This window comes from Synchiropus splendidus, chromosome 1 (assembly GCF_027744825.2).
Source record: "Synchiropus splendidus isolate RoL2022-P1 chromosome 1, RoL_Sspl_1.0, whole genome shotgun sequence".
NCBI classification, from domain to species: Eukaryota; Metazoa; Chordata; class Actinopteri; order Syngnathiformes; family Callionymidae; genus Synchiropus; species Synchiropus splendidus.
Window position 1 is genome coordinate 27,700,490 of NC_071334.1, and position 24,840 is coordinate 27,725,329.

Here is a 24,840-nt window from a genome sequence, read left to right on the forward strand (position 1 = left end):
GTGCAGTGTAGGTACCAAATGAGTCCATTTGTGGAATGTGTGGAATGTGTGGAATGGGCGATGACATCACATCTGGCAGTGGAGGTCAGATATTTTTAAACAATTTAATGAGTAAATCAAAATGAAGGATTCAATGGTCCTTTCTACAACACGTGCCTAACATTTATATAAGCAAAACACATTTGCCATGCATGTGTCTGATTTACTAAGTTGGTGGATAAATGTCTATGAATAAATGTGTCTTGCATTCTATGTATACAACATAAAGAAGCAAATAGATGAATCTGAGAACAACGTTTGACTTTGTTAATTGTAAACCAGGGGCAATACAACCAGGAGAGTGGCTTGTTTTTATTCATACACTGTGCTTCTTTGTTAGCTCAATTTTTTTTTCCTCCAAATTAAGTAATAAGACTACAATTTGGGGGGATGATTTTGCAAATCAGCAATGTTTGTTTCATTTTGACTGTTAGTCAAGCTTTGGGAACAGCAGTGAGAAATAACTTAACACATTGTTCTGCAGAATTTGCCTCACAAATACTGTAAGGTATGTACATGCTGTACACCACAAAACAAAAAAAATGGTGGCCATAGTGTTGTTGTAATGTAGGAGAACATTTGAATGTATTGCAGCAGCATATAGAAAGCTATAGAAGCTATATAGAAAGAAATAATTCATTCCAGACAGAACACAAGCAAGATTTATGCTTTTCACTTTACTTTTTCTTGTTGTCTATGATGATTTCATTTTTCTGCCTTTTAACACCATCTGGTTATTTGTCACTATCTTCAGTTAATCACCCCTTAGTCCTGTGGTCCCAGCGATCATTGGGCGAGAGGCCACAAAATACCCTGTACAGGTTGCCAGTCCATCGCAGGGCACACAGACCATTCACACACAATTTTAGACTGTCCAATTAAACAAGTGAGCATGTCTTTGGGCTGTTGGAGGAAACTGGAGGACCTGGAGAACACAGGGAGAGCATGGAATTGACCCCTTGGACCTTCTTGCTGAGTGGCAGCAGTGCCAACCATTGCTCCACTGTGTGGCCCAACTCCCATCCAAGTTTATCCAAATAGAATAGAATATGGCTCCATTGATCTAAATTTCTATTGCTTTTTAATTGAAAAAAACATTTCCTCTAAACCCTTACCTTCTCCTCTTGGATCCTGTCCTCAATTTGTTTGGAGGCTGTTTCATGTGCTCTAAAGAGACTGACTGTGCTAGTGAGTTCCGGGTCCAGAATGTTTCCGTCTTTGTCCCTCACCACAAGGTCAAGATCAAGGTACCTGAAGGATGAGCAAAAACAAAGACCACATGTGCTGTTTAACATTGAGCATTTGGCCAAATCTCAAAGGGAAATTATCTCTCTAGGATTTCCTTCAACAGCGTTTACCCACATTTACAGTAATGCTTTTTTAATTTGATCTCCAGTATTCTGGTTCATTCCCAGTTCATTCACACAAGTTAGTTTGCAGTAGCAAAATCTCCTGTAGGTTTTCTTAAAGCTCTGAAGATGTGTCAGTTTCCATTAATTGACACCAGCGACCCAACACAACTGTGGTCTTCAATAAACTGTTATTGAGGATAACAGGATGGAATGCAGGGAAAAGGCCCCCCAAGATTCACTTGTTGCCGTAGTCTATCTTGGAGGTGACTTTCTGCTTCAGCTCGCTCAGCTCATCCTGCGGGAGGGTGCCAGAGAGGATCTGGGAACGCCATTCAATGAGGTCATATATCATGTCGCGGACGGAGTTGAACATCTCCCTCTTGTCTCCCTGTAATAGAAGCAGATTGATGAACACGTGTTGGGTTTCGTCGTGGAGAGAATACTGACGTCTATGACTACTTTCCACGAATTTGGGTACATATATAAGGAGGTAAATATACTACACACAGTATATGACTACAAACGTAAAAAAATTAATTTCAATATTTTACAGTACGCTTTATCACAGATTGTCTTCATAACTGATAAGCAACAAATGTTGAATCTAATGTATTAAATAACATAATTGCCAAACCTTGCTTAAGTGTGAAAACCTTGAAACAAAAATCTAAGATAACTAAAGAAGCACATCACTTAAAACAAAAAATTCAAAACTAAGTAACGAAGTAACCAATGTAGACAGAAATAGATAGGGTGACTAAATCTCAAAGAGTCATTTGAAAGAAAAGAGTTATTTTAAACTAGTTTGATTATTACAAGGATAAAAGATGTTATAAGACTATTCAATAACATGACATGATGGCATTTCATAACATGCAAAAAAAGCTCTGCTTATTCATTTTCACAGTAGATACTTTTGAATGATTTATTTCAGCAGTAAGAAATATTGACAAACAATCCTAACAAATGTATTTAAGTAATCTCAATTGGTAGTGCAAAGTGACTGACAAAGCAAAATATTTTTTTGGTAATTTCCTACTCAGTGGGGACATCACTTCTCACCACGTATAGATCCCTCCATATCGAAGCCCACTCCCGCAGAGTAGTAGTGACCTCTTGAACCAGGGGCAGCTCAGCAGGAATCACCGTCTCCTTTTGGCTGGAAGTTCAAGCAACAATACAGTCATTGACTGTCCAACAATCGTTGCCATGTCCACTAGAAGATTAAATAAGGGGGTGACACACATCAAAAGACATATAAACAAATTAGGGGTGAATGAAGATGACTAAATAAGGAACATTTGAAGGAAATATGAAGAACTCTGGAGGAAAATGAGAAAGATGATGAGAACACTGACCCACTGCCTTCAACTGTGGCGTCTTTCAGGTGAATGTAACAAGCAGGAAATATGCCCTGCAACGAGAAAACAGTGGTTTAAAAAATGTGTAATAAAATTCAAATGGCAACTCCTACACATTCAAGTGTGTCACTGAAGTGCGACTCACCTTTTTGGATTTTCTCCTAAGCCTATGCCCTCTGTACCAGTCTGTTGTGGGATAGAAAAATGGTAAATATGAGATACATTTTAGGTGACCAAGTCAATAATGGGCAACCATTACATTAAATAAAAAGCCATGTAAAGCACCACTTATAGCTTACATTTACATAATTATAATCAGAAAGGGAAATAAAAATATGAATTCACTTTCAATAATGAATCAGCAATTCATTATGTGTATTTGTATAATATAAGCAAAACCAAGTATTTATGCCCATGGCCACATTTTACATTCACACTGAGTGTTTCAGCTGTGATTACGGGAATCCTCAGCTTCATTTCTCACCTTCATGTGTCTCGAGTATGTGCACTGTGTCTCCGATCTGCAACGACAGCTCCTCCTCTCCGCGGGCATCGTAGTTATAGATGGCTGAAAGGGATGTGAGAGGACAATATAAGAGAAGGAGATATTACAGAGGGAGGAAAGAGCCAATAAAGCATACAGCTCCCTTGTGGCGATGTGTGTGCAGTCGCAGGCTAAGTTACCACCCACACATCCTGACACTGAAGCTGAGGTCTCAGTGCATTTGATCGTGTGATATCAACAAATTCAAACCGCCTACGCTTAAACAATACAAGCAGAAACTCATTAGGTGAGCTTGAAGGACAAAAAAAATTTACAGACATGAGACAGCCTGAGACTCTTTTCTTGAAGCTTGCCGGAAATCACTAAATGTTTATCCATCATCATCAAAGCACAATGGCTTAATGTATCTTTCAAACATACCGTCGTTCATACTTAACTGATTGCAATAACAGTGCAGTTTTTAAGAATGAAAAATGTTGACATCTCATATGTTTCAAATCACGTACGTTTAAGAGCCTCAAAATGTTGCAGAAATTGACCGCATGAAATTCAATGTACCAGGGCATCAAACAATATTACAAACAAATAAATATTAGTCAAAGATAGCACAGGTAAACACAAAACACACTTTTTATAATAATTACTACATTTACATGTAGGGTTGGAATAATGAAATAAATAAAATGAATATTTGTTCTCCACGCCTACTGCCGCAAAACAGGCCTGACAAGCTGACAAGAGGGTTCTATCAGGCTTGCACCAGACGCAGGACTGGCTGTATTTGTTCCGCTGCGGAATGAATAGCGTGAACACTTGTCAGTCAGTCCAGTCTCATTTTCTCTGGAACAAAACCACCAGACCCATTTTCCAAAGTGGCGAAATAGAAGTGAGTTTGGTCATGGTCTTCGAGAGCAACTTGGCAAACGTGATGATTTTCCATCTTTACAGGCCTGCCTACTGTACATGGTACTCACTGGGCCAACATTGGCAGCAACATGCGCAATCAAGCATTCATGGTAAATATTAATGCTTTTAAGTCTTTTTCAGCAACGTAGAGGAAATTTAAGGTCAATAGGATACTGGTCAGGTCAGACCAAAGTATTCATTTTCTTTCTGCTGGGTGGATCGCTTCAGCTACAGAGATGGCTGGCACTTCACCTACAGCTCTTTCTGGTAGCAGAATTGATAGTTCCATTTATCACAGCTCGTCTTCCAGGTCCTGGAGCAGCACCAGAACAATACACTACATCCACCATATTATGCAGTTGCTGTAAAATCTCTATGGTCAACAGTGTTTTCCCAGAAGCTGAGATATTTTTTGTTTCTGTTATTCATCATGGAGCTCTGTCATGAAGAGTCCCATGAGACCTTCTGAGTCATAACACTGACTTTATCTGAGGTAAGTGAAGCATTGGGTTCTTTTAATGGTCCCGGGTCTATTGTGACCTCTTGAATGAGTTGTCACTGCGATCCTGGAGTAATTTTGCTCGACCTATCCTGAGAAGGTTCACCAGTTCCATGTTTTCACCTTTTGTGGTTCGCTGGAGTGGCGAAGCTTTAAAACCAGCTTTTTCAGATTTATAGATTTGAGTTACTTCTATTTCCCATTAATTTCTGGGTGAACTTGAAAATCAGCCATCAAGCTGTCTCTCGATTATGGTCTTTTCACACTGCGGACTCAGTCTCGAGACAAAGTGGGTTTGGCTCAAAAGTCCGACACGGTTTTGATCCCACCCCCAGCCCACAACCCCGCCCACAGCCAATTCACCTCGCAACACACCATGTCAACGAAAAAATAACAAGCAAAAATAACTTTTTATAAAAACAAACATCTGACAGAGGGGTCTCCTGGGCAGTTGTTTTACTAGTCTGACACTGTTTCACTTAAAAAAAAAAAGATATTTTTATAATGATTCTTACCCTTACTGTAAGCAATATATTTTTGCAAGATAAGCAACAGTCGTATCAGATGTTTATATGTTTTTATAAAACTTTCACACATTTAAACATTCATTCAAACTAAATATATATATATATATGAAGGCTTGCCTCTTGAAAATGAATAGAACCATGTGAATTTTGATGCCTGTTAAACTATCTTGCTCGCATTTGTCAAGCGCTGTGTGCTGTGCTGCGCACGGCACCGCTCCCCAGCGCAGCTCGCTGCACCGCACTGGGGCGGGGGAGGAATTGGGGAAGCAAACTTTGTGCCAAAAGGAACGCAAAAATACTCCTCCAATTAAAAAGCTATGAGTCCGTCATCAGCGTCAGACATCCCATCAATCACAGCGCTCTTCCATGCAGTGAGTGTGGCGCCTCGTGAGATGTGGATAACTGCAAGATTACACCAGTAAACAAATATGGCGGCCAAGCTACGGCCGTTAAAAGGATTGAGAATCTGCTATTTTCGTTCATATTCGCCAAAATTACCAGGCTGAAATACCCTTTTCATGGAAAACAGTATGATGACACTACAAGTAGAGCATTATACAGGCACTAATGATCGCACATTTACGCCATTCTGCTGAGAAAAGCTGGGTGTTCATTATGCAGTTCAACGCCCCCTTAGCTAAAAACTTGTTTGTGAGTGTAGATGTTTGTGTGTTCTTCATCATGTATTGTTCAATAATTTAACATTTTTATTTGAGTTGTTGTTATTTTAAAGTCAAACAGTTTAAATAATTGTAGTTTGGCATGCTAATGAGCAGGAGTGACAAACATGCAAAAAATAAATAAATAAATGAAAAAAGACATTAACTACACAAAATAAAAAAGACCCTCTCTAAACCTAAGTTAATAATAAAAAACGCCATTTACTGCCCTAACTTTGATATGGACACTCAGCACCCAGAGTCTGCTGTTAACACATCAGCAGCATGTCAGCATTGAGAAACATAACAGCAACAAAATCCTCAGGTCCAGCAACACTTGCTCTCTGATTTTGACGAGGTTAGCATGTCACTGTCAAACAAGCCAAAGCTGATACCCACGACTGAGAAGTTGTGTAGCAGGAGGGGACACATAAAAATAAATGGGCTAGAGCTAACACACACTCGATACTCTGACAGCATGACAAGTGGCTACGTGAACAGAGGTGTTTGTGTTGCAGCAACACTTGTGAGAGTATGAGGAAAACAGGCTGGGCATGCTGGTGTGCACGAGCGCGTGTGTGTGAGCGTGTGTGTGACGGGCTATTTCAACTGAGGTTTCCAGAGGTGAACGACAACTTAATTAAAAAAGAACCTCCCCGCGGGCCATGGCGCCATCCCAGCATGCTGATGGTGAATCAAGTTAATCGAGCGTTTTCTCCTACAATCACCTGCCATCAAAAGCAGACCATAATTATTCATTAGCGTGTCAAGTGGCACGCAGCTTCTTTCATTTCAGCGATCATTTAGCTCTTAAGTAGCAGTGGTGGACAATTATCGTGACCAAATGACACCTTAGTCTTTCCATCCTTGGAAAATGGTGGCTCAGTATCCACAAGAGGTCGTGGCCCGGCCATCTTTTAAATAGATGCTTTCAGAACACAGTCCAAACACTTTGTTTTGGTTTCCTTTAGTTAATGGTACAGCAGACGTTTTTACCAAAGCAAACAAAAATAGCATACCAAACAGGGAATGCTAGGTGACATAACCTATGAAAAAAGCAAAGGAAAACAGTGAAAATGTAAAAGTCTTAATGAATTACAGCAGCACCTTGCAATAAAAGACCATCTTGGATATTCAGCGTACATATATTTGCAGAGGCTTGCCAGGTTATCTTCACCTTTAAAACCCATGATGAGGGCTGCTTTATTTTGCAAACAAGACATATATGTCCATATACACGTGCACAGCCACATCGATTTGTGACCCCCTGACTGATCCAGCCAGCCCAGCGAATCCACCAGAGTGGCATCTTTGTGCTGACAAGCAAACAAAGAAATGGATTCAGTTGTTCCGAGTAGAAAGGGGAACCTACAGGGGTGTTTGACAACAGAACAAACAAAAGGGAGAGGGGAATTTATCTGTGCAGAGCAATTTGAGAGCAGCCCAGTCACTGAACAGCAGGCTACGCTCAATTAAACTATCATTAATAGTTGTGAAATGGCCTGCGTGTGTGCTTGTATCTGGGTCAGCTGATTTGGTGTGTTATGCAAATGCACAGTGAGAGTGGCTGAGTTAGACATTTCATCCAAAAACTAAAGAATAGGGATGGATTACAGCCGCAGCTGAACTGTGAGTTAGAATTTTTTGGGGGAATTCCCAAAACAACTGAACAACCTGGTGTGGTTTGTCAAACACTGTCCACAGTTCACATGTCTATTGATATATTATAGTATGATAAATGCTTCAGACATACTCTGGGAATCAGTGGATTGAATGTGTATTTCAATGTCCTGTAATACATTGAAAATGACTTGTATGACATTTGCAAATCTATTATACAGACCCCCTTCAAAAAAATAAAATATCATCTAAAAGTTGATGCACTTCCATAATTACATTCAAAAAGAAAACGTTCATTGATTATACATGCAGAGAACAAAATGTAAATGATTTCAAGCATTGATTAGTGTATTTTCGTATAATTTGGGCATCAAATTTGAAAACAGGAATTCAGAAAATTAGAGTAACGTGGCAAAATGAGACCAAATTTTGCAGGGCATGAATTCTCCTGCTGACATCACAGAGCCTGCAATGGTGCATACATCCAATGACAAGAAGGATTACACATTTGCTACTGTGTTTCCAAACTGGTTGTGTGCTTGACTGGTTGGATCAAAAACCTGCACCACCCTGGCCCCTTGAGGACCAGTTTGAAGATCCCTCTACTAAAAGTTAATAAACTCTATGAAAAAGACAGTATACGTTTATCATGAACAAAATACCTAGGTAATTTGCACGCACGATAAATCGTTACAAAACTCTCCATTTTCATTCACCCTTGTGAATGATTAAATTGTCAATTAATTTCAATTTACATTTAATTTACAAACCGACTGGATTTGGATCACAAATGTCACTTTCCTTTGTGAGTTTTACGCTCCCAAGCAGCGCTGCAAGCCATGACTTTCTGAGTCCCCACGATGATCATGGCTTCACCTTCAGCCAATGACAAAGCGCCTTGTAGTCACGTGTTCCACTCGTGACGTGAACGCGGTAGTGATTGAATAGCTCAGTCACATGATAGAAACTGTAGGAATATGGATGACAAACCGGGAACTAGTAAGGAGAATCAGCCCACCATTCAGTCTCAAAACAAACTTCTTCTGAAAAAAGGCTCGTGTTCGGTTGTGTGGCTATATTTTGGATTAAAACTGTACGGCAAACGCCAGTCTCAAATGACTTACATGACATGTTTTTCATTCATCGCAACACCGCAAGGTAACACCACAAACCTTTATCAGCACCTCATACGTAGATAGAATCGTGATATCAATTCTTAGCTAAAACATTGTGATTCATATTTTCCCCCAAATCATGCAGGCCCAGTAGGTAATATACATGAGGAAGTGTTTTTACTGTACAGTGCTGTTACGTGTTTTTACTTGGGTGACTCTTTTACTACCTGAAAATACATGATGTTTTTTAGAATCTTTTCTACCGAATCAGGGACGTCAAACTACTCTTAAAATTTGTGCTACACAAGAAAGCATAATTCCAACCTACATTATCTCATGCAGGCTAAAAAGAGTAATCGTGGAGTAACTGCTCAATGGCAGCTGAATGGCAAAATGATTCACTGACATGGAAAGGAGTTGCCGCCGTTCAACACAAAAAGTGATTCCCATCACATGGGGACTGGTTGAAAGCTCCGATTACTCTTTCAAACCCAATTAGCACAACTCCAACAGTTGTCAATTAGGATGCAGACAAATGAGTTGGGGAGTCCAACCATCAAAGGAAGAAAGGAAAGAGAAAAAGGAAGTGGACCACACTCTCCCTGGAGTGTGGCTTGCTAATGATTTTTGGAAGAGGAGATAAACAGTGGCAGTGTAGCCAGGAGCTCATTAGCATACATAACCTCTTACATAAGCAAGCACAAACTAAAAGAGCGTTTTCATCGCATCACAGACACACAGCTGCCACAAATCTAGTAAAAAATCTCGGGTAAAAGTTATCTTTAATAATTCTCCTATGAGGTGATAATACATGTACACATAACTAAACCATATTAGTGATGTGTATGCAGTGTAACAGACATATTCAACACAGTGAAGACGAGATATGCTGCTGATAGAGGGGGCATACTTGTTGGCCCTCTGGCGGAATGTGTCAGAATGTACATTCCAACGTGTATTGCACGACTGTTTACAATCTTTTACTTTTTTTCATTTTCTATGGGAGATGCAATGGTGGAACAAGGCCGAAGCAATATATGCGCTTTTTTTTGGGGTGGACAATTGAAAAATAAATAGTCATTAAAATTAAAAAAACAAATAAAAAATAGATATTTTTTCTCCAGTTGACACAGTTTGGAACTCCGGAGCCTCCATTGACATCCTGGTTGCTCCCCCGTTTCCATCAAAAAAAAAATGTAGACAGGATGAAACGGCCGTGAACAGTTCGGCTTCTGTCTGCGAGTGAGTTTGACCCGCAGTTGACTGGGGGACGTTTGTATTTGCCACCGTGCTCACTGTACAACACGTCCCGACATCATTTTCAACATTACAACCTCACAGGAGTAGATGCAACAGCAGTGCTAGCTGCTTGTTGGAGATATTCAGCACAACAATCGCTGAAGCGCAAGTGGTGAATATACCAAACACTCCTTCTGTCACTGAACACTGGACTGCAAAAAGAATTCTGAAGTTTTAGAATCAAAGGAGGAGTGACTTCTTCTCAAAAGGACACAGTTTATTATATCAGAGCCGCCTGATGATCTTGATTTCAATTCAAGCTTATGGGTCAGGTGAGCTGTGAAACTTGAAGAAAGAGTAGATATCAAAGACTAGCGACTCTTACAGCTTCAATAACTAATTTAAATTACTTTTACATTGTCACCTCAATAAATTCAGCTTTATTCTTATTTAGTCTGTATATATTTGTGATTTTTTTTACAAGAAAACTGTGAGTGTGCTGCAATAAAGTGGTGTCGTTTTTGTGGAATTGGTGCCCATTTTATGAGTACCAGTACAAGTATCAGAGAAGAAGTCAGACTTAACAGACAAATTCACTTTCAAATTTAAGCACTATATCCTTATTTGTTAACAGCAATTTGCTACACAGCAGGATGAAAGAATTGGTGCAGAAATGACAATTGTTTTACCAATTCAATGGTGTTCAATCCTGTGTTCTCTAACATAAAATATGCATGTACCTATACACTGAACACACAATTAGAAGTAGCAGGCAAAGACTAACACATGAGCAACAGAAGTAGTATACATCAAGTTTGACTAAGAAAAAGGAGAATTAGAGCAAATGGAAGTGCCCTAACATGGTGCACAGGGAATACATGAGCCTCTTGCGGTCTTGTGAAAAGTGAAAGAGCCAGCCAGGAAAACCCAGACAAGAGGAAGAGAGGGAAGAACCGAGCGTGACAGAAATCTTGGGGAGGCTGCTCTTTGAAGAGTCAAAGAGGCTGAAAATCCAGCAAAGTCTCGCAGCAGGTAGATGACGCCAAAAGGTCTGTCCAGGAATGAAATCGTATCACTGCAGCAGCTCAGTCTGGCCAGAGAGAAGAGACTACAGCCAAACTGAGGCACAACGCCAACGTTTTGCTTCTGTCCAGCTGAAAAGGTGTGAATCAATAAAGTAAAATGTGTGATAAATGCAATATTTCTTGAAATACGGAACCATTCAGCGTAAACATCAGTTATTTCAATACAATGACAATGAGACTTGCTTTTTTTGTCTCCCCTCATCATTTGAGAGTAATTCCTAATTCCTTAATTCACAAGGTCTTCAGCCACACAGTAGCTTCAGTCTGGTCAAAAAATGTCACAATATCTTTGGTTTTAAGCATTAATTGAAGCACATTTACTTGTAAATAAGACTCCATAAAGTCATTTATTTCTTTTCTATTTGTGTACTTATCTTTATGTAATCCCCTGAAAATCCTCCTGAAAAGACATTAATTGTCTCAAGAAGTTTTTCAGAAGCATACTCACTGCTTGAAATGGATCTAAAAGCTTGAGTGGATACAGAGGCCCCAGCATATCAGTGTGACACTAGGAAAATAACTGGGCCAGGTCATATCACAAGTGGCTCCTAATTCTGTGTTTTCAAGGCACTGGAAAAAGGTGAATTGAAAATAGCTCAGTTCCTTGACTCCCAATTATACAAGAAGGCTTTTAGCTTTATCTGGTGTTTAAAAGGGTAGACGCTTCCAGTGTAATTAACCTTCAATTAATTAAGATGGAGCGAAAGTGAAATGGCCAGGGCATGTCATAGGAGTTGGACCAGATTGAACTTCCTGCTCAGTGAGGCTAAACAGGAAATGCTTCAAATTATAGAGGATCACAATAGATGGCTGCTTTCCCGTCAGGAACAAGGAAATGGTGAAGCTATTACTGACAAAATGGGACATGAGCTCATTTGTTGTGTTTGAAGAGAAGCGGGAGTATTGTAGTGTAACACAGAAGATGAAAAAGTGTTACCACCAGGATGCCAGCACCTTCAAAGACGTTCCAGAGCACAGAGACAGAACACATGCTCTGTTAAAGGGGGGTAGTTACTTTTCAGTACGAGCCAGTTATCAGCGCTTTATTGAAGGATTGGTGCCCCATCATGTTTAAGGGGGGGGATACAACAGATGACATTTTAATAATACTTATCTGTCATTTTTTTTTCGATAAACAAAAAAGAGGGGATTATATATATGTACATGTTCTGGATTGTACCACCAACACGTCAACAATCAAACAAGGAATTGAATCCAACTGTCTACAAATAACTTGCACCGTCTTGAGTCATCCTCGTGGTCGCTGACATTCTAGCACCTTCTGCTAATTATGACAATCCTGGTCAGAAGTGACAAACATCCCGGCCCATACAGGCACGCTCTTCTTCTTGTAACCCACAATGGAACCACTGCCTCATTGTTTGTGAGCGAGATGCAGTCATTTACATTCTCATCTACCTGTAATGATTATAAACGGAGCAGGTCTTCCTGATGCAACTTCTGCAGAGCTACACTTGTCAGTGTTTATTAGGCTGCATGGTACATGACCACTGTAAAGGAAGTGGTGGTTTCAATACTGATCTCTGCACATGTATTCAGGCATTCTCTTTCTCTTACACAAGTATGAAAACACATCCAAGAAATGCATTACTACAGAAAGTCAATCCATCATTACAAAGCACCCTCTGAAATCTTATTTCTTGATTATAACCTGACCTCATAGGTTACCTATCAATATTTACATATATAAGTCCAATGAGAAGCAGAACTTCTGACATGACGTCCAGCTATGCAGTTTGTTCACATGCCTGCTGATGATACCACTGTCCTGCATGAGAAGCTAGCAAATGCTGAACTCCAAGATAACACTTAATTTACATGTACTTCATCTTAAAAATAGTGAAGAAGGAAGTATTGCAGGTCTCACATGGCAAGAAAAGCTTTAGATGCGATTGACTGCCTCTGGGCAGTACAAATGCCAACAAGAAATAGCATCATAAATATCACCAGGATCTCTGGAACTGACTCCTCAAGTTTGCAACCAGTCCCCTCTGGTGGCAAAGTAAATTTGACTTCTGACCCATTGTGTAGTAAAGTAATCCAGTCAAAAAAGGCAAAAGCAGCCCAAAGCAGAGGAGTACAAGGTGGGTTAATGTTTTGACAGCCTGTTTCAGAGGTCAACGGTTATGCAATGTTTATATCAACCTCCTCTAATTACGTTATTATTAATTACACCTGACATTTTCCAATTACATTTCCTTGGTACAAGGCATATTAGGGATGTCACGATTACCGGTATAGATGGTATACCATGGTGAAATTTATGACAGTTAGTAATATCGCTTCTCTAAGAAATAACCGTCAAACTTTGTTTGCCTATTCCACTTTAGCAATAACTAAGAGTGGCTTCTTATTGCCTGAGGATGGTACAGTGTTAACGTTGTGTGCATGTTTGATTCTGGTTAAATAAAGGCCAGACTGCTTGCAGTGTGTGTGACATCAGCGGGCTGGTCATGGAAAATTGAACTCCAGCTGCATGTATTTTATTGAACCCAATATGTTTATTGAAGTGCTTTAACTAAGTATCCAACTCACAGACTCGCTAATATCGGAGAGTGTCAGTTGTCGGCTGTGTGTTGTACAGGCTGGGCTGTGCTCACTTGAGCTGGCCTCGGCATTTGTGTAGGATCAAGGATGACAGCTACAGTCAATACAGAGGTGTTCATTCGTGGTTGTTTCATTACTACGTGAATGTGTGATGTCTCATGCCATCAGTGACACACATCCACACAATCTGAGCACTAAAGATTCTTCTGTTCTGTTCTGTTCTGTTCTAATGACACTGTGCTGTTCTTGGTTGTAAACATCAACCACAACCCCTGTTTCCGGCTGGATGTTCCACAAGCAATCAACTTCAGTTGTTATGATGTTTCTATTGGGATTTTTCCATTGAATACACCTCCATAATCATGTCCCATCTCCGTGATGCCTTATGTGTCTCATCAGGAACCATTATCAATAACATCATTCTGGTAAAAAAAAAATTCAAAAACATCAGAACCGAATTGTGAGACAGTAAAGGATTCCCACCCCGAGTCACTGTCCACCTACAGAGGTAATGTGCAGCATCAGACCAGCAGTGCTGCAGGGAGCTGCATCTTCATCCTCAACAGTGGCACAAACCATGTCAAGCATTTAAAGCTTCTTGTTTAACACTTGAGCACACTTTAACAATACCACCATAATAATGATAACCGAGACATGAAATATTCATACCGCTACATCCTATACTATGAGAATCATTTTGTCAGACAAGCCATTTCAACTACAGAAGAGCCACTGATGATTCACTATTTTATTTATGCTTGAAGCAAATGAACACATTTTTAAAAACGACTGAACCATCAAAGCATATAACAACTAATAATAAAACTGACATTGGACACCAAATTTAACAACAAACTGTCAGATGGATATGGGTTTTAAAACATCAAGTTCAATCTACGGCACATCGGCATTTGGTCCAGTTGGCAATGAATGAAGATATCCTAGGCTTACTCAGAAAAAAAAGACCCAACCAATAAACTGCAAGCATCCTAAATTAGTAGTGTTTCAGTAATGCACAAACTGCTGCTGGCATAAAAAGCCTGCTTGAGACACAGTTTGAGAAAACATTTGACGAGCACTATATTTCACAGACAAATACTAATTTAGCACATGTTTTATATACGCTGTGTGATAAAGCAGTTGGTACACAATTCTTTCAGTATTTCGGCAATTCTCAGACCAACACACGTTATGTTGTTTATTTATCAAACAGTTCTTCCTGTTGCAACTTCTGCAGAAGTATTTTCGTTAACGAATGAAAAGGAAGTCATGGTTTCACATGTAAAAAATGCATTCCAATATGTTTTGCTTTTACTGTGACACCTGACAGTATGAGAAGACATTCAGAAAATAACTGAAGGCAAAAAAATCTTGTTTAGGTGATAGTATTAAATTAAATGGTGTTATATAGGAATATCCTACTCAGAACAATCATGGCACTCATGGTACAATGATCTATTTTCCACCTGCTCTTGTCCTGCAGACAGCTCATCAAATTATCCCCGGTGTACCCACTAGCAGTCTGCAAAACGTGCCACAAGACAGTCGCATCGAAAGGTGGTCGCACAACCAATGTTTCCCACCACCTGCAGCAAGCCTCATAAGTGTGATTTTCATCGAGTTCTCCAACTACATTGTATTATAAATACAAATTGCAATTAGCAGCATTGTAGCCTACGGACGAAACAAAGTAAATAAATAAACAGCAAGCAAAGTAGCCCATCATATCACCACCCAAGAACAGGCGAGCGAGACGCTACAGCACATTTTGTGAACCACATTTTTATTTTGACATTTATTTATAACATTCCCAATCCTATTGAAATGTCGCCACGTGCACACATGTTGGGGGACTGGTGCTCAAGCCAGAAAAAAAGGGCACATGAGTAATAGTAACAGTAGTAGCAGTAGCAGTAGTATGTTTTCAACGTCTATTCAACATCATTTTATGTGAACAATTTCACAGAGCCAAACGGTCCGCTGGACAATTTATCTACACCGATAGGAGCATTAATAATATCATCATGATCGACCGATCAAATGACATTATACGGCGACAGTGCAGGTTGAGGAAGGATTCTCACAACTCTAATGTCCTGTCAAATAATAAAACACATTTGGAGAGAATTAGTCTTCCCGAAGAGTAAGAATGAACAAACATAAAAAGTGCTCTCGAAGGGGCATTTTTCTCATGCAGGGACTGGTGCTCGAGCACTTCTAGCAGTCCATCTGTGCACATCCCTCTTGAGGTGATTTACCTGACTCCCACATTTTGAGTTAACATGTCCACTAGCTGTGCAGCAGCGTTTTCACACAACAACACTTCAGACATGAAGTGTATTCATTTTGTTCTTTTTTCAGCTCTGTAAGAGCAGAATAATAACAACAGGAACATGTTACATATTTAATGTATTTTAATCTTACTGGGATGGTTATGACTTTCTTTAAATAAAATGGGTTGTGATAGCATTCTTGTACTTGCGTTGTCAAAATATTTATATTGGAATCGGAATACGGATGTAAGACTAAATTGTCCAGCCCAAACAAGGTGTTAAAAAATGTTAAAGGTTAAACTTTCAATTTTCAGATATCAAGCAAGCCCCGTAGTCATACTCAAATACAAACTGCAGTGTAAACAATCGTACAAATAACTAACCATTACCTATAAACAACTGAGCAGCATGTAGATTTTCTGATTGATGCAGGATGACTGCTGACAGGAGTTACTCTATTGCTTTTATTCAGCAACGTCTAAATTATGTAATAGAACATGTATCCATCAGTGACCTTTGTTTTGGGAGTGACATGTCACACACCATTAGCCATCTGCTCAGCTCATAAAAGCAGCACCGCAGGACCCTTTCCAGACAATACACAGGCTGCTCAGCCTGAACACAATCAATATAGTTGGGTGCCAGAGGCCGCTGCCTGGGCAGCAGTGCGGCACTCCTCATTGGTCAGTCGCATAAGCAGCATCTTCTTGCATGGTCAGCCACTGATCTATCTGCTCTGAATCGTTTACAATGTGATGAAAGAAAATGGTCGAGTCCATAGCAATTGTACCCAAGAATGATAGCAGAGAATTCACAGTGGTAGCTGGCCAATTTCACAGTTAAAGTCACCAATATATCCTTTTAGTAAGATGTTAAAAAAAGTAACAAATGTAAAGCAACTTCAAACTAAACAGACAAGGTCCTCAGCAGATACCAGTCGTAATAAAAGCTATGAAAAGACCATGGTGATCCATAAATAGTGAAGCACCCTGCTTTGGCAAAAATGCTATGAAAATGTGAAATGTAAATAACTTAACTCTACTAAATGTGCTTTCAAATCGTTGTGAAAAAGTGATAACAAAATACTTTTAAGAAACAAAGTAGATCATGAAACAACTTTGGCTCCTCCATTTTCAAAAAAACAGACAAGCTCAATTATTAATTTATTATCTTTGCAACTTTTCTATTAGTGGATGGCAAAATAAGTATTCATTGTGTAGTGTTTCTTATACTGTGCATATAACAATAAAGACTTTTGAAGTTAAACTTTTAAACTTGAAACACATTCCTCCATTTACTAGTAAAGTACAGTCATCACCATACACCCGCTTTATAGATTTATCAGCCAAACCATGGCTTTCAGCATGAATTTAGAGACCTGATGTCGCAATTTGGTGTATGCTGACTGCTTATGGGTATGAGAGTCAAAATGTGCAAGTCATCTATGGAGGACCAGGACCATCCCCATCTTGGAAACCTGGGAATTTTAACCCCACTAAAACTATATTTCCTGCATTTCAAGGAGCAAATTTAGCCAACAGTGTCAGACAACATACCAATAACAGCGCTCTTTCATGCCGCTTCAACTAATCAAATGTGACAGCTGCCACTCGCAAGATGTGGATAACTGCGGGATTTTGCAGGAACAAAGAGAGAAAGCCACACTATGTGAAAATGCTTAGTGCTCAAAGCCAAATCTAATTTAACAGAATTTTCTTTTACCTCATGAAAAAAGCTAAGTGTCACCAAACTCATCAGCACTCTGAATTGTCAACTTCTGACTGCTGCAACTAACTATTATTTTGATTTTATTTTGAATTTATCGACTAACAATTTGACGACTCAGCTGATATTGAAGTGTAGTCGTGTCAAAGATAAGGAATACAGAATACATTTGGCCCGCAAAGAAATGTGCATCAGCGATGTTAATGAAAAAAAATGTAGAAAATGTACAATGAAGAAAAATGTACAACAGCAGGGAATCAGAACATGACACAACCACTTCATTATCATGTGTTGGGATTCCACAGAACAATTTTGAGTTCATAACATCGCAGACTGTGTACGTTCTGTTTTCTTTTGAGGTTAAATCACAGATACGTGAGATGGTGAGTGACAATGAGAGAGTGCCTAACTGCTCCATTGTGTAAGGTAAGGAAAGAAGTACTGAAGATGTTTCAGACCAACAGATCAGATCAACATCTGTTGTAGTGAAGCAGCCATTTTCTTCTCAGGAGAAACATTGTTTTGCCCCTTATAATGACATCATCAAATCATCTCATCTATAACTAATGAGATGATGAAAAATTCAGAAGAATGACCTTTTACATGACTTAACTAATTTTGGTACAAAGTGACAGTCTTCAAGACAAGAGACTAATGAAAAATAAGATACCCAACACGTGAGATACAATTATCTCATGTGGACAATACATAACAATTTATAAGTAAAACAATAAGTAAAATCTAAATACACGAAAGTATAATTGCTTCTAAATGTTTTTTTAAATAAACACTTTAGTAACTAAGAGAGTAAAAACTTAATTTGTGTGAAAATTTTATCTTCATTGCAATAAAAAATGTGTTGACTATTTTCAAGTCATACATTGCCTGCCATCACTGAATGAAAGTACCACTACGAAGCAAGGTTGTTGTTGATTTAAAGAGTTGCCCAACGCTCTCAGTCATTAAAACAGCTTACTGTGGCTGAGCACACACGGGAGCAGAGGCAAGAACAACTTAATCACCTCAGTTCGCAACCCCATCCAATGAGCAATTGGTGTTTGCTTACTTATATTTATGAGCAGATGAAGACGGCATGGATCATAAACACCACCTGCCTTGAACATAAACAAAAGATAAATCTGTCAATGATTGGAGAAACTATTAGTGTCACCACTTTCCTTCAGGTCTCAACTACACAGAGCTCCCTCTCCCAACACTCGCGCATATATTTCAAAAGTGTGAACTTCTTTATAACCTGTTCCAGATTCCCCACTTTTTAAAAGTATTCAGTACATATTTTCTTATTTAACCCCCATAATCAAAGAAATTTGTTACCATGATATTAAAAATGGAACAAATAAAACACAAGTAATTGAATGCAGAGAGATCCAACCTGCTAACGTGTTTGTACTTTAATCACTGACATGTTGGAGAGCTGCAGATTGCACTTTCGGGTGTTGGCTTGGCAAATTACATTCTGACCAAAGATAAATTGGAAATACTATCAGCTACAGAGCTCAACCTCTGCTACGCTGACCAGATTTCACATACAGGTTGGCAACAGTGAGTTCAACTGATATTTTTTACAATCTCAATCCCTAGTAGACTGGGTAGAGAAAACATTTTCTCGATCAATATAAAAGATCTGTCTTTCAGAATGATTCAAGTGGCACCACTGGCAAATTGTAGGCTAAAAAGATGAGATACATAAACTAGGGTTAATAGTATTGCTTGTAAATTGGAGGAGGTACAGCATCTGCCATGTGTTGCAGGTGTTTCTGACATGAATCACATGACACCAAGGCCTGCGACAAACATCAGAGTTCCACTAGTGTGCCCGCATCTGACTGATGTGAGCTGCTGATTAGCGACACGATTACATCTCATGAACGAGCGTTTTTATTCCCACCAATTCCGTAAATAACAAAACTTCCTCCGCTGCTTTATTGGCTGTGTTCTGCATCGCCACACTTTTAAAAAATCTTTGGCGGAAACCCTGCGATATATGATATAATCACATAAAAAATAAAAAGCCCTAATATGTTGAAATGAGGTGAATTGGTGCATACATTGATTTGAATAATAGATTTATTTCACTATTGAACTGTAAAAAGTAAAACCTCAAATTCTTATAAAATATTGGGAAGACAGTGGTGTCACCGCTGGAGTCATGGGGCAGCACCACTGTAAATAAAACATTCCCATTTTTTTCACATGAAAAGCCACAACAAAAAACGTGGGAGTATTACAGCAGCGAAAGCAACTTTATGTTTGATGGACCTGGCTTTATGCTTGGGTAAATATTTCAGTGCAGATAATCACACATTTATGTGGATGATGTTTCATTTTTTTCATACTGAATAGTCATAAAACTAATCAGGAGCTGTATCTGAGAGGGGATGGGTGCAGTTGGTTTGTTTACATGTTAGACAATAGATTACGAAGCGCAAAGTCGCTTAAAAGTTTAATGAAACACTAAGGTGGAGAATTCTGCATGGAAGCACAAGCCCTCAGGGGCGACGAGCATTTCAATTCCAACGCTAAAGTGTACATTCAGCAGACAGTGCAGTTGCTCACCAAATCAGCCTCTAGAGCCTTTTCTTGACACTCTGACGAAACAGAATTAATTGGACAACATCTGAAATCAGCATGAAGAGATATTTGTCTGGACTATTCATCACAAATGCAAGTGGGTGTGCTAAAATATAAATGTCCTTCAGGCCTTGTTATATCACTTTTAAGAAGCTAAGCGAAATATTATACAAAAACAATGTAAGATGTTTTTCAGTAACTGATCCTGCCAGGCGTCTGTGGTCCAGTGGGATGACCTCCCTCCACCAGTCAGTGGTTCCCACGCCACCAATGAGCAGCAACCACCAGTTTTGGAGGCCTTAAAGCCTTAATTTGAACTCTCATGGCGACTGCTTCACGGTGGTAGTTTGCCCTTTACTTTAAGAGACACCTTTTGATTCTGTAATTATGTGTAATTATTTAATATATGTGAATAATTTAGTTGCTTTTTTGTTGGCTGTAATTGTATCAAACATTTGTTGTGTTACATTTAATTGAATTAATAGCTCAACTTTAACAACCACACTCGCTAACTTTTTGTTACTTCCCTTTTCCCCCTAGCAAGAAACATATGATGCGTCGGCCTTGATCTATGTTGTAAAGCAGTTGACAACTATAAGAAGATGAAGAAAAAATAAATCAACAGACATAAAGACTGAATCTCAATATTGAGTGTCTATAGGAAGCATATGTAGATCCAGTATTATCACAGCAAGACTTGTAAGAATAAAGGACATAACATTTATTATTAACACCATCACAAACAGATATCATTTGCTAATAACGCCGTGGGACTATTAAGCCAGAGGAGTGAACAGTGTGACAAAATTTCTGTAGAAAGTGAAATGACTCTACAGTGGGAGCTGCATTCGAGGTCTCAGGGAGTCCTCATTAGTGCCACTTGGTCAACACAAGATGTATTAAAAGTGCCACGACTGCGCACCCCACCAAACCACCGAGGTCGTGATGTGGCAGCAGCCTCTGCTTCTTACCACTAATGACTCATTCATTCTTCAATTCGGTCGGCCCAGAGAGACTTTTGAGGAACCAAAACTTTAAAGAGTGCATCGATATTTAAGAAGACATCCCAGCCAGCATGAGCGTCAGAATAGCTCATCCCACACACAGCAGGATAAACTGAAGTATAAACCACAGCTGATGCTATCTGCCATGGGTCACAATGGTAGGAATGGTATCAAAAATTGTGATAGTGCTTGATATGCAAACGCAAAACAGTAATGACAAAAAAATTGCCAGTGAATTGAAACTGGCCATGAAGGCAATACGAAATAAAAATGTATAAGAACCTTTTTTTCGAACTGACACATTTTTCATAAAATCTGTGAGTCAAAAAAAGTGGAATTAGGGCTGAGCGATTTGGACTGAAAGAAAATTCTTATTTTTCCCCTCAATAGACTAACTTCCACTAAGCATCATGGCCAAAGTCAAAGCCACTTCAACAACAACAGGTAAAGTTAGCGTTGTTATTTGATTAAGTCACAAGTGTGCAGTGAAAGCTGGCATATTCGAACACCAAGCTTTCAGTACCGGTGGATGCCGGCTCGCTTGACAGCAGAAATTTACAGAGACTTGTCTTGCCTTTTTAAGCAACAAAAATGTTTGTTCTTGTCGCGTTTTTCTCACTGCAGGTTCTCTAGCTAATTCAAGCATTTTTGAGGCATATTTATTTGGTAATGCATTTGGTATCAAGCCCACTTGTTAGCCGTTAGCTCCATTAGCTTACAGTTCAAACAAGGAACACACTGCAGCGCAGGTGACGGTGATTGGTCATGGAAGAGGAGCATCAGCTTCACTCCAAGTTGTGCCGATTACTGGGGTTGATCCCACTGTGTTTGATGGTGGGAGGACAACACGCACATATGACCAGTGTCCACAAGGTTTCCTCTGCGAGTGAGAGTCGGGCACTTAACGTTGAAATGAGTTCACTTGGTGTTAACATGGGACAGAGCGGGCTGGTGACTTCACTGAACCAAAAAAACATCGACAACCTGCCATTGAAACTTTTGATTGTCGACATCATCATAACACATCATGTTCTCTTGGTAGCCCTAGTAAGGAGTACTACAAACAGAAAAGGAGAGAACAGGAGAGACAGACATGTAGTGAGAACTTTGCATTTCAGATTGACGGACAACACGCTGAACCATATGTAATAGTAACATGAATGTAATTTCACTTCTATCACACGAACAACCAACTTGTTAATAATGTTGGATTTGGCATCTTACACAAATTGTATTTACTCTGCGTATTTATTAAACACTTCATTCATTTAAAGTATGAATCACTAGGTAAACATTAGTAACATTAGTAAAATGTGCTAGGTGTCTCATAATACAGAGTAAACTTAAAAAACATAAAATATATGGTACATCAAAATGTGTTCAGTCAGTGTAAATGCTTTTTAAATCACATATCTCATCAGAAGAAAATATGATGATGAAAATATGATGCATATGTCACCATCAAAAACAGAAGGAGATAACGTACACAGGAAGCCACTGCAAAGCAGCAGACATGGCCCCAGTGAGTGTGGTTTAAAAGCTTCCATTCAGAAAGCCTATCAAGACATAATATACCAAAATATAAGAAAGAAATACTTTGCAGACAATGCCTCCTGAGGTTTCATTTGTACACATATGAAATTTGTGGCAACACTACAGTATATGAACAATAATGCTTTAATGTAGACACAGAATCATGATGCTGTCGCCCAAACCCAATTCATAACTAGGAGGAATCAGCTGTTGAGCCATTGGCAGATTGAAACTCGAAAGAGGAAAACATGGAAATTGAAACAACAGAAGGTTTTAATCAGGGCATTAACAGTGACTACAAACAAGACTATATCTTGTTATATGTTGTGGTCAAACTATCATGAATTTAGATTATGCATCATTCTTGGCTGTCCATCTCTATCAAGTTGAGTAGAGAAATCCAGTATGATGGCCCTATCTTCTTCATCTTCACTCACTCCAGGGATTTACCACAGCAAGTCCGCCTAATCTCCCTACTTTTGATCACCCCCCCGAGCTTCACTGTCCTCTAAATATCCTCATGTATTCCATCCATCCTTCGTCCAACATGTGCTCTCTTTTTTTTCTCCACACCACCTGTGTCTGGCCGGCCCAAATTCTCACCCAAAACTTGTTTACACGCCGTTGTCATTCATTCACCTGTTTGCAATCATATCCGTGTTCTATGAGGTAGAATTACGCATCATGTAAACACATCACTTGTGATCATACACATTCAAAATCACATCAATTAATTACTAAATGCTCAGTTTATTAGTTAAGGATATAGTTCAGTCACTGGTTTATGGCCACTGTCTCAATTTAGGTCAATATTAATTTACTACTATGTTTTAGTACGTCTAATTGTTATTCATCTCCCAATGTGTATATATAGACATCATTATAACACAATCTAAGCGAAAACTGTTCAACATACACGTCGCAGACTATCGAGTTGATGTCTGTTCGAATCGTTGAGAATGAACTACAGCAGCAATGTAAACAAAAGTTTAAGGACACTTTGCCCGACCAAGAAATCAGAAACAACACGCGGGTAAGAAAGTTACTCTGAGTGTTATATGATTCAGTTACAGCCATCGACCGAACAGATAACAACAAACCAGCGAGTTCGTAGTGTTGTCGCTGAGGCCCCACAGGAAACAGGTCTGGATGAGGCGCGCCTCTAACAATTCCCAGTCCATACACTCTTCTCGCCACAAAAGACCGACATTCCTTGATTTGCATATCATGTAAACTAGCTGGCAACGTCTCCCAACTCCAGATTTACATTACAAGTCTGTTATAGAACTCGGGGGAAATCGCACCACGCCAGTAAACGGAGCTATCGGTGCCTTTTCTAGCAAATCACAATCAAAGTTGAGCGGGGAGCTCGAAGCTAACGATGCAACTTTTCCTACGTACCAACTCCGTATTTTTCCTTCTTTGTGGGCACCCAGCGAGACATTCTCACTGTGGGAGCGTCCGAGTGTTGTTGTTCCGCCTGTTGGGATAAGTCCAGATGTATACCGAAGAGATTAATTCACTTTTTTAGTGTTCAGAGTGCAATCGAGAGCCACTCTGAGCAGCCATTTTCCACCAGTGACAGAAGGCGCCGCCAGGAGGAGAGAGAGAGCAGAGTCGCCTGCTGAGCCGCTTCCTACTCGAGCTTCCACGAGTGTAAACGGAAACTGCCGAATGAACAAGAGCGCTCTTGCGGACCTTTAGAATAATCTTGCCATTTAATTTTAATCATGAATGCATCTGCTTTTTTGCTCTTAAAGTGCAAGTCAATACAGTTTTACAATACGAATATTTAATAAAATGTACTGTTTCATAAAACATCTAATAATTCGATAACAACAGACGCTCATCTCATGAGTGAGCTGAAACACATTTATTCTTTTGCCAGGAAAACAAGCTCTTGCAACATGATCTGCAGTGGTTAGTACGTATCAAATAGGTCCCCCATGGTTGAGGTCTACAACTTTGACCCAGTGGCGCAGTTTTGGCTCTATATTCTGCCAACAGGGCTTGAAACCGCCTGACCACTGAAACCTGGAAAACAACTAATTTGACTCATATCTCTTAATGGTCATATGGTGGTGATTTATAGATGCAGCAAACGCTTTGTATTTTGAGCATCCACCTTTTTTTACGAAATTCATGGAGCCCTAAATATCAGCGCATGCGTAACTACCTCTCTGCTTTTTGTATACGTCCTCCTGGAACTCCCATGGCTTCGTAACTGTTCGTCAACGT

At 39.5% G+C, this 24,840-nt stretch overlaps 1 protein-coding gene across 1 annotated transcript in view; it reads right to left on the bottom strand.

Moving 5' to 3' along the window:
* dock1 (dedicator of cytokinesis 1) overlaps positions 1-24,185 on the bottom strand; it is a 138,593-nt gene extending 114,408 nt beyond the window's left edge. Inside the window, exons 1-7 of the mRNA XM_053852272.1 lie at positions 24,004-24,185; positions 3,237-3,320; positions 2,898-2,938; positions 2,750-2,805; positions 2,454-2,550; positions 1,631-1,779; positions 1,155-1,290 (exon numbers count right to left, since the gene is read on the bottom strand). Of these exons, the coding sequence (XP_053708247.1) occupies positions 1,155-1,290; positions 1,631-1,779; positions 2,454-2,550; positions 2,750-2,805; positions 2,898-2,938; positions 3,237-3,320; positions 24,004-24,046 (606 nt within the window). The 5' untranslated portion in view covers positions 24,047-24,185. The remainder of the gene's footprint in view (positions 1-1,154; positions 1,291-1,630; positions 1,780-2,453; positions 2,551-2,749; positions 2,806-2,897; positions 2,939-3,236; positions 3,321-24,003) is intronic.
* Positions 24,186-24,840: the final 655 nt, after the last annotated feature.